The sequence below is a fragment of the Silurus meridionalis genome, chromosome 20 (genome assembly GCF_014805685.1).
Source record: "Silurus meridionalis isolate SWU-2019-XX chromosome 20, ASM1480568v1, whole genome shotgun sequence".
Lineage (NCBI taxonomy): Eukaryota > Metazoa > Chordata > Actinopteri > Siluriformes > Siluridae > Silurus > Silurus meridionalis.
Genome location: NC_060903.1, coordinates 18992691 through 19003497, shown reverse-complemented (window position 1 = coordinate 19003497; position 10807 = coordinate 18992691). Strand labels below are relative to the sequence as shown.

The following is a 10807-nucleotide window of genomic DNA, read 5'->3' as shown; positions in this document are numbered from 1 at the left end:
CACACACACACACACACACACACACATACACAGGACATGTGATCACAATGGCTATCTTTGTGTGCGAGTGTTTTGAGGTGTGATCAGCTTTCACTTTTTCATTCAGAAGCTCGGCCGAGTTCCAAAGTGAAATATATACAGCACAAAGCAGCTCCGTCTCTCTCTAACACACACACACACACACACACACACACACACACACACACACACACACACACACACACACAGAATAGGCTTTGATCATAGTGACATTTATTTAAATGAAAGGTAACACACATTCCCCTGCAGTGGATTATTCTGGGGAAGATAAAAAGGACTGAGGAACTGCTTTATTATGATACATTTTTATGTACTTGTAGATTTTTTACATATTTTTTGTGGAAAAAGATTTTCAAATCTACACTGATCTTCATGATAGTAGGGGTTTTTATAATCATTATTCCTATAGAAGGTGAAAATCCAGGGCTAGTGGAAGTGTAGCTTCATTCAGCACGGTGAATAATAAATATTTTATAGTAATGTTTCACCATCATCGCTCTTCTCACACACACACACACACACACACACACACACACACACACACACACACACACACACACACACACACACACACACACACACTCTTGTTCGTCTCATGGGAAATTATCTGGATTGATATTTTTTCAGAACAACGTTTCAGCGATGTTTCCTGGCCTGCCAGGTCGAACCCCACTGCGGCAGCAAGATACGAAAAACGTACAAAAATAGAAACTTTGTTGATGTTGTAACAACCTCGTAAAAGAAAGGAAAAAAAAAAGACCCAGGGGTGTTAATACAGTTTATATAGACCGGGTTCACCTACACTGTATAACTGCACTGCGTATTATCTGCTGCTCTGCACAAATCTACTGCCACCTCTCTATAACCATCTTCACCAAAAGGGGGCAGCACCGAGCAGATCGTATTCACCTGATGTCATGTATCACGTGATGTTATTACAATAAAAATCAAAGGTTGGATATAAGGTGCTCAGTGCTGCCCCCTTTTGATGAATAATATGGATATAGAGGGGTGCCAATACTTTTGTGCAGAGCAGGAGATTGTATGCAGTCTAATGCAGGCATACTTAATAAACTGGCAACCCGGTCATTATCTAACCGAAACCTTTATGTACATAATAATAATAATAAAGATAATTAAAAGAACAGAGCGATATAAACAGAGGACATGCTAATTTCCTGTCGTTTTTTTTTCTGTTTTTTTGAAAACTATTTATATCAGAAAGCGAAATAATTATTAGCCAGGTGCTTAAACACAGAGCTTCTCGCTAATATTAGCTATTTTAAAGCTGAAACATTCATGCTAGTTAGAAGGTGTTTGTCTGACTGTGTTTTTTTTTACTTGAGCATTATTTATCCTAGCATGGCTTATTAGATAATTAGCTTAGCTCATGTTACCGTTCTAGTAGTGACAAGTTGAACATGTTCGGATAAAGCTAGGCTAACTGCCAGAGAGAAATCGATATCACTAGCATGCATTTTGAAATGTTTGCCAGCAAGTTTATGGCACAGAAGGTCAGAAGAGGCGGAGCTACAGCTTCAAATAGAATAGACAGAACACAGGTCCGATTAAACCCAGAAATCTATCTACCGTTAGCGTACTGTACTCTGACAAGGGGAAAGGGGACAGAAATAAACCATGACCTCTGTGTCCTTCTGCAGAATCATTTACAGCGTGATATTATACAGGACATGTACACGAAGCTGAAGTCCATCAGCCGTACGCTGAGCAGTAAAGTCTTTTTTGTGTCCGTAGAAAGATTTTTCAGCTCGGCCTGAGGGATGATGTTATTGTTGGCCGTTTTGCTCCTTTACGGTGTGTGTCCTTGGACCGGGGCTTCAGATCACCGCAAAAACTCGGAACGCTTTCCCTCCTGTGGGATTCCGCAAGCTGGAGGGAGGAAAAAGAATAATGGCTGTTCATTTCGTTTTCGTACAAACACACACACACACACACACACACACACACACACACATCAGTTAGATGTTTTATTACTAAGGGGTCACTGTACTCTGGGTGGTCCTTTAATCCTCCTCAAACCCGAGGTTTCACCTCGACCACAAACACAGTTTGAGATCAGCTGATTTAATGTTCAGCCGAAACCAGCATGACATCATCATCATCATCATCATCATCCTCTAGAACAGCAGCTCTGACAGTATCATATTAATGCGCTCGTTTTGATACGTGATGCTTTTCATAGTAACCGATCGTTCACTCTAAACCACACACGGCGCTGATAATGATCACGTCTAAACAAACGTGGTGAAATCATCATGTTTCGCGTGGCGTTTTCTCTGTAACAGACAGATGTTCAGACGTTACCTCTCAGATGTGACTCGGTTCTGGTTGGAGCCGCTGTAGTGACGTCTCTTCTCTACCGGCATCACGTCCAGATATCCACCCGAATCATTCTGGATCACACCAGCGTGAATCGCAGCACGACAAATACTAGAGCTCTGATTAAAACACACACATACACACACACACACACACACACACACACACACACACACACACACACACACACACACACACACACACACACACACAGTTTCATTACTAAAAAAAAAGCAAATGTTTGGTTCTAAATTTAGGACATTCATGACCTCACTACTGACTCATGACCTTCATCTAACACGTCTACCTGATGTGCTGCACTGAACCAGATATGATCCTGTTTTCAGTTTAATTACAGATGTGTTGGAGATTTGGTTCTCTGGTCTGAGAGCAAAACTGATGATTTTACTCATTGCTTATCCCCCTGAGATCATGTTCAAGTGAGGACCAATGCTTATTTTATCACATCCATTTATATCACCATTATATCCGTTTTTACTCTTCATAAGTACACGAGAGAAAACTCACATCTGCATAGTAACGTGTTCCGATCACACGGGCGTGACTGACGTACAGGCAATTACGAGGACAATACAACCTGGAAAAGCAAAGAGATCATTTACATGATGGAAAAGCGATCATTAATAACACGCATGACTGATTATCTTATACGTGTTGAAACACGTGATCTGTGTAACATGAAATAAAAGTCAGTAACCTGGGACAGTGTGTGACTGGTTTTCTAAAAGGACAGTACTGAGCCACCGTCATGTCGCAGGAGATCGCTTTTACTGCAGAGAGAAAACAGATCAAATCCATATACACACTGGAGCTGATGTCAGGATGATGTCGTGATGATGTCGTGATGCTGTCATGATGATGTCATGGTGATGTCATGAGTACTCACCTGGTACCTTTGATACGATGAAGGCGTTAGCGACCTGCTCTTTCCTGCAAAAAAAAAAAAAATGAAGAGAAATAAAAAGGTTTTTTCTTATGTGTGTGTGTGTGTGTGATTGTGTGTGTGTGTGTGTGTGCAGCACGGAGACTTACGTCAGCGTCTGAACTCCGTTTTGGTACGACTCGGTGAAACGTGTTCGTCTGCCCACCCTGGTGATGTCCAGCCAGCCGCCGTCGTCGTCTATAATCCCGGTGTGCAAAGCGGCGCCACAGATGCTGGATTGCTGAACAGAACAAAATCGACAAAACAAAAAAAGTTCGTTTTTGTTTAAGATTATTGTATTAAATACACGTTTCTATTTTCTTCATTACCTGATTTTAGTTTTCAGTCACTGCTGATGAAGGATTTAGATCATTTATTATAGCAATATATCATTAGTGTAATAAATTACCATTACATAACATTTTCTAAAATATTGTGAATTATAAATATTTATTTATTTATTTTGTTTGTGTGTGTGTGTGTGTGTGTGTGTGTGTGTGTAAAATCTTAGTGAGTAAATGATTATATAAAGGTGTATATAAAGTGTCTGACTTCCTGTTGTTCATTTCTATAATGTGGAAAGTGTGTAATAAATGTGATTGTAGATTAGATGACGTACCACATCGTACTCTCCCGATCCCAACACTTTTCCATGTTTGTATAAACAACCAGGTGGACATTCGTACCTGTTAATGAAATAAATGAAAGTTATGTCAGAAGGAAATTTAGGGAAGGATAACTAGAAGTCAGTACAGTGTTTACCTGTTGCAGGTGGTTCCTTTACACCGATCCCTTAACTTCACATCGCACTCCACCTGCTGAGCTGCAAAACAGGACGAGGCACAGCGACCCAAACGTTTATACGTGAACACTTATAGTTCTCATTTAAACCAGTGCTGTTTATTCCTTCATCTGTTTATCAGGGCTGCAGAATGAGTCATTTGCTAAAGTATTGGGACACTTCATTTCCCAGCCAGATGTGGCTCTAGGTTAGTGTGTGTGTGTGTGTGTGTGTGTGAGAGAACGTGGATGAAAAGCTCTTACACATTTGCTCGGTGCTGATGATCTCGTTCCTGTCCAGGCCGTGGTTACGTGACGGTGTTGACGCCGGTGTCGGTGCTGGTGTTGGTGTGTGTGAGCGATCAGCAGGTGGAGACGACTGGCTGTGCGACGGCTCCGGCTCTATGTAGTTACTCTCCTCTGTCTCTGGAGCAAAATATCTCTGACTGCCATCATCTGAAAACATAAATATATCAATAATCATAACACAATCACGCATCGACCCGGTGCTGGTGTCAGAACAGTGATGGGTCCGAACGCAGGGGCGACTCCAGTACACTCATAATATCCTGAACATTCACAAAACAGCTTTACACAAATAAATATATTAACAATATAAATAATTAATGAACTAATTTATCTATAATAAAGGTGCCAGAGGTCGTGCTGGTGAGGGAGAAAACTCCCTGAGACAATACAAGGAAGAAACCCTGAGACTCAGAAGGGAACGCATCCTTATCTTCAGTATCAGTGCATTATTAATTCTTACGCTTCCTAAACTGTGCTTTTTGTTCAGAAAGTGCTGTTGTGTAACTGTGACACTGTTCACTGAGCTGAAAATGTTTCAGTCTTCATGGTCAGTCAGTGTTTATTCCACGCTCTGGTGTTAATTTAACAGTAATTATACAGTAGGTGTTGTGAAGATGAAGATCTGCTGTACCTTTATAGCAGAGGTTTTCCCTGCAGCCTCCTCCGTAGCTGGATGGACACGCTGAACACGGTCGGCCATGTTTATACGGCGCATGACCCCACCAGTTCCCCCTGACATCATCACAACATCACTTTAACCACAATAAACCCGCTTCATTTCTGCATTAATGCTTTATTTTTCTGTTTGCAGAGAAAATTGTTTTTTACAATTTGTGTGTTTACTTACGGTGGTGAGTAATTACACACGAGGTACACGGCTTTGGCCCAGATCATTCCCCACACGTTCATGTTGTAACACATGTTGATGGCACAGCCAATTTTATTGCTGGTGGCCCAAACCAACTGCAAACACACACCGCTTCTGTTTGTCGACTTTTCATGTGACGAAGCTCATTCTCTCAAACACACAACCTCCTGAATTCCTCTTATATTACAGCTGATATTCTGAATAAAAGTGAATGTGTGTATGTACCTGTGTGTAGTGTGTACAGACGGGTCCGGAGCACCTGTAGGGGCAGTAGGGGTTACATTCCTGTGGATAGGGGAAGCTGAAGTGCTGAACTTCATCATACCACGCCTGCACGTGAAAGGTTGGAGGTCTTTCTCTGCGGAAAAAGTGAAGAGGTTTCATATATATTATGTAAAAACAAACAGCATGTAGAGTCAGTGATTCACCTCTAGAGGCCACTCTTGTAAAGACAGAGGACCGAAAGCCGGAAAAACTATCGGTATGGATTTTTGCAGATAGCTGTCAAGCGATTAACTATAGCTGTAAACTAATTGGCAAAACCGATGGATTGGTCGACCTCTAATATATAATTCTATACCATACACAACAGATACATTGATAAATTAATCTTAAACTGATTCTACATTAAGGCGAGTTTTTTACTCCATACAGATGGGTATTTGTGTTGGTGTTTTATATACAGTATTTTATTAGACTGGGCTGAAGTTCACCTGCCCCAGTGAACCCCGAGGTTCTGCCCAATCTGTGTGAGCAGGTGAGCCGGGCCGTGTGTCCACAGACAGGTGTGGGCCCAGTCCTCTGCACTGCGCTCCAACTCGGTGTCCCACACCTGAGAACACGAACACACACACACACACACACACACACACACACACACACACACGTTATCCTTGTAGTGAACATTAATGTGAGGAGTTAAGTGCTGATTGGTGATAGAACTGGAATGTGAGTGTTATAGAGTTAAAGCAGTCAGATTGTTGTACTTTCTGCTCCTGTGCGTCAGTTCATGGCCGTTTGCTCACTTTAACTCTCTGATAGAGATCAGTTCAAGGTTTAGCGTATATTATAATAAGTTTGTGCGTCACCGTGTTTGGACAAAGAGCTTTGTGTGGAAGCTCGGACGTTCTCCCGTGTACATTGAGCACAACCGCACTTCGTTCCTCCACCTTGAACTTACAAGTGTGCATTTAAACCTGATTGTAGATGATAATTTGTTCCATGTGTAAGTTTATAAAATGGCCATTCTTTAAATCCAGTGGGTTTTTTTGATTGTAAAACATGTTGCATTAAACAAGTTACGCACAACTTCATACAGATAAGTGTCAGGAGTCAGAAGTCAGGAGTCAGGCCTGGCTCTGGTTAGGCAAGCATTTCCATAAATAGGTGAAAAGTGAGCAGTCCGGTCGTACTCCAGCAATAAACCTTTATAAACATAGCCGTTTTGGCTGATGGCCTGTGATTATCTTCACCACAAGCATGCAGTGTTTTTTTTCCCAATGTGAACGCAATGCGCTCGTCCTGTTTCACGCTCCTGAGCTTCTGTTACCTGAGTTTGACTTCCTGCTGCTGCCCACTCACACGCTGTAATTCCTCCTTACTACCGAGTCCTGACTTTAGACTTGGCTCAAGCTGAAACATGAACCCTCGCTGACCTCCATGGCTTCCTGTTCAGAGTAATTACCCAGAAGTCTTTGTGCTTTCCTCTTTAGGGGGCCACACACAGAACCACAGTGTTCTTCTCGGATCTGGAGATGCACGGATTCGCCTCTGTGTGTCAGAGCCACTGCTGAGTTCACTTTTTAAATGTCTAAAAATACAACAGGTTCAATACGACCCAATTTACTGTCTATTCAATGCAATAAAAAAACAAGGACACGCCCCTTTTACAGAGACAGACAGGGGGCCAGACGGACAGACGGAGGCCATGCCCTTTTCTTCAGGATTGACACTGCACCTGTCAATCATGATCAAATCCTTTCCCTATATTTGGCTAAATTTGATCTCTGAACATGAACTCTTAGCCTTTGACCCGAGAGCAAGAATTTTGTCTACGCTGCCACCAGCTGGACCGCCCTGGACAAACCTTCTCATAACCAGTGTGTGATACATACTGAAGCACCACTACTACTCCAAGAACTGAGAAGAAACAACAAGGAGTTTTGGCTGAAGGCCAGCAGCAGCAGCAGTAGCAGCAGGAGGGCTGAGGGGGGCAGTAAAGGGAACGACAGTACTGTTGCCTTCCAGCTGGAATAAACTGTTTGCAGTAGACCACAGACTTGTCCTTCGTTCAAGATTCTCTTCACCTCCACTATAGCGGTGAGGAACTGATGCACAGATTTGGACAGGTGAAATCTTCACGCAAACACTGAGGAGAGATTTATAGCTCATCGACAAAGCTGCTATTGACCTACAGCTCAGACTGGACACCAGGGTATTTAAAGAGGATGACAGGATAGTGTCGAGGTGGAGTGGAAAGAAAAATGTATTCCACAACCAAATAAGATGTTTCTCAACACGACATGGTTCAACCACAATGATAGGTTTGATTTGTAGATCTGACTGATCCTGGGCTTTAACCTGATGACCTCCAACTGGATGTTCTCTACCTGGAGATTTTCAAGCTGGAAGATCTTTACTAGAAGATCTTTAGCTGGAAGATCCATTACCAGAAGATCTTTAGCTGGAAGATCTCTAAATGGAGAATCTTGGAAGAACTGGAAGATTTATACGTAATCTTTTTTCTGACCTGAGGAATGATACTGGCTCTGTCTTCACCTGTACTGGAATGCAAAGTGCTGATATTCTAAAAGCTTCACTTCTACACCAAGAAACAAGAAGAAAGAAGAAGAATCAGGAGTTTTGGCTGAAGGCCAGCAGCAGCAGCAGTAGCAGTAGGAGGGCTGAGGGGGGCAGTAAAGGGAACGACAATACTGTTGCCTTCCAGCTGGAATAAACTGTTTGCAGTAGACCACAGACTTGTCCTTCATTCAAGATTCTCTTCACCTCCACTATAGCGGTGAGGAACTGATGCACAGATTTGGACAGGTGAAATCTTCACGCAAACACTGAGAAGAGATTTATAGCTCATGCTATTGACCTACAGCTCAGACTGGACACCAGCGTATTTTTTTTAAAGATGATTACAGGATGGTGTAAATCTTATGAACTGGATCTCACCATGTACTCCATGTTGGATGCAGGAGGATAAACATGACCCCTGAGCTTGTTGTGAAGGTCCAGGATAAGCTGCATGTCGCTGTGTGAAATTGCCCTCTTGCCTCTCTGCTTGAATTCCCACCACGAGTCCTCCTTGTCCATGTACTTCTCCATCATGGCTCTGAGGTTTGTGCCATTAGGGAGGAACATTGAAAAAGCACTCTGGAGGTACACAAGCAGCAGCACGAGGCTGCCATGCCAGCGACGCTTCATCTCCTGGTGAAACCACAGAGACAGTGAACCAAACGTAAAATCTCTTCTTTACCTGGGAATGCAAATCAAGATATAAGATCATTTCTCAAAGTGTTTCTTTCAGATCTCACAGCTTCAGGATTCAAACACTTCTGATCCACATCAGCATTTCTACATGAGACATACAGGAGAATAAACTCTTATAATCTCTCTCTCGCTCTCTCTCATTTCTTTCTCTCGCTCTCTCTCATTTCTCTCTCTCTCTCACTCTCTCTCTCTCTCTCTCTCTCTCTCTCATTTCTCTCTCTCTCTCTCATTTCTCTCTCTCTCTCTCATTTCTCTCTCTCTCATTTCTCTCTCTCTCTCTCATTTCTCTCTCTCTCTCTCTCTCTCATTTCTCTCTCTCTCTCTCTCTCTCTCTCTCATTTCTTTCTCTCGCTCTCTCTCGCTCTCATTTCTATTTCTCTTTCTTTCACACTCTCTCTCTCTCTCTCATTCTCTCTCTCTCTCTCTCTCTCTCTCATTCTCTCTCTCTCTCTCTCACACACACTCTCTCTCTCATTTCTCTCTCTCCCATTTCTCTCTCTCTCTCTCTCTCTCTCTCTCTCTCTCTCTCTCTCTCTCTCACATTTCTCTCTCTCTCTCTCTCTCTGACCTGCTTCTGCTTCAGGAGTTGCAGAAAAGCAGGTTCAGCATTTCTCTGCAGGAGCAGCGAGCTGTTCATCACACGCACGTGCAACATTTCATACGGTTGTGACTTTGCAATAAAACATAATCTACAGTCACGTGCACATCATAAAAACACCGGAAACACCGAACTCAAGGTTAATGTAAAGTCATGCACGAGCATTTGCACCAATAATATTCACTATTGCGCATGCTCAGTAAACATCACAGGTAATATTATATTCATGCAAAAAGAAACAACTGCACACTGACCTTAATGCAACGCGAAGATTTGGAGTGGAGAGTGTGTGTGTGTGTGTGTGCGTGTGCGTGTGTATGTTGCAATACAGCAGGCAGTCCGGTGTGTGAGACACACACGCTCACATTGACCTGCTGTTTTTTTCGCTCAGAAGCGCTCGAGCTCCGCTGATCCGCCCGCGCGCGTGCACCGGAGGAGCGCAACTTCTTATAGTAGAGTTAGGCGGGACTTTGTAGTTGGAAGCCCCGCCCCCTCTCCACACCTTTCCATCCCAAATATTTAGTTTCGACCCAGAACAACACGGAGCTCGGAGTCCGAGGAGGAACAACTCACCGAACTCATCAAACTTCTCCTTTTACCAACTTAAATAATCTTCAGCACAGGACGCATGAGCTCCAGACTGTTTTGGTGACCAGAGAAGCTGAAACGTGACCATTCATCCCTAACAAACATGATTCATTAAATATCAGCTTTCCCTTATACTTACAATATTCATTTATACATGATATTAATATGCAAAGTATCAGTAATCAGATGTCTCACACATCTCCTACATCTTCTACATCTTCCACATCTCCCACATCTCCTACATCTCCCACATCTCCTACATCTCCCACAGCTCCTACATCTCCTACATCTACCACATCTCCTACATCTCCTACATCTCCCACATCTCCTAAATCTCACATCACCTACATCTCCCACATCTCCTACATCTCCCACATCTCTACATCTCCTACATCTTCTACATCTCCTACATCTCCTAAATCTGCACATCACCTACATCTCCCACATCTCCTACATCTCCCACATCTCCCACATCTCCATCTCCCACATCTCCCATAACTCTATCTCCCACATCTCCATCTCCCACATCTCCCATAACTCCATCTCCTACATCTCCCACATCTCCCACATCTCCTACATCTTCTACATCTCCCATATCTCCTACATCTCCCACAGCTCCTACATCTCCTACATCTCCTACATCTTCTACATCTCCCAAATCTCGCATCACCTACATCTCCCACATCTCCTACATCTCCTACATCTCCCACATCTCCCACATCTCCTAAATCTCCCACATCTTCTACATCTCCCACATCTCCATCTCCCACATCTCCCACAACTCCATCTCCTACATCTCCCACATCTCCCACATCTCCTACATCTCCCACAGCTCCTACATCTC

The 10807-nt window shown here is 43.1% G+C and overlaps 1 protein-coding gene across 2 annotated transcripts; it reads right to left on the bottom strand.

Annotated features, from left to right (window-relative positions):
- Positions 1-230: 230 nt before the first annotated feature.
- Positions 231-9830, bottom strand: crispld1b (cysteine-rich secretory protein LCCL domain containing 1b). 2 transcript variants are annotated; one of them, XM_046875806.1, is made up of 15 exons: positions 9630-9830; positions 8460-8714; positions 5993-6111; positions 5505-5637; positions 5259-5374; positions 5043-5143; positions 4367-4558; positions 4085-4145; positions 3942-4008; positions 3433-3563; positions 3287-3330; positions 3098-3170; positions 2908-2977; positions 2365-2498; positions 231-1929 (listed from the first exon to the last, which is right to left on the bottom strand). In XM_046875806.1, the coding sequence occupies exons 2-15, from the start codon at positions 8709-8711 to the stop codon at positions 1878-1880; spliced, it is 1545 nt and encodes a 514-aa protein (XP_046731762.1). In that variant the 5' UTR covers positions 8712-8714; positions 9630-9830; the 3' UTR covers positions 231-1877. The 2 variants fall into 2 exon arrangements, with proteins under 2 accessions (XP_046731762.1, XP_046731761.1); XM_046875805.1 differs by having other exon boundaries at positions 8460-8763; positions 9630-9829.
- Between the last annotated feature and the right edge of the window lie 977 nt (positions 9831-10807).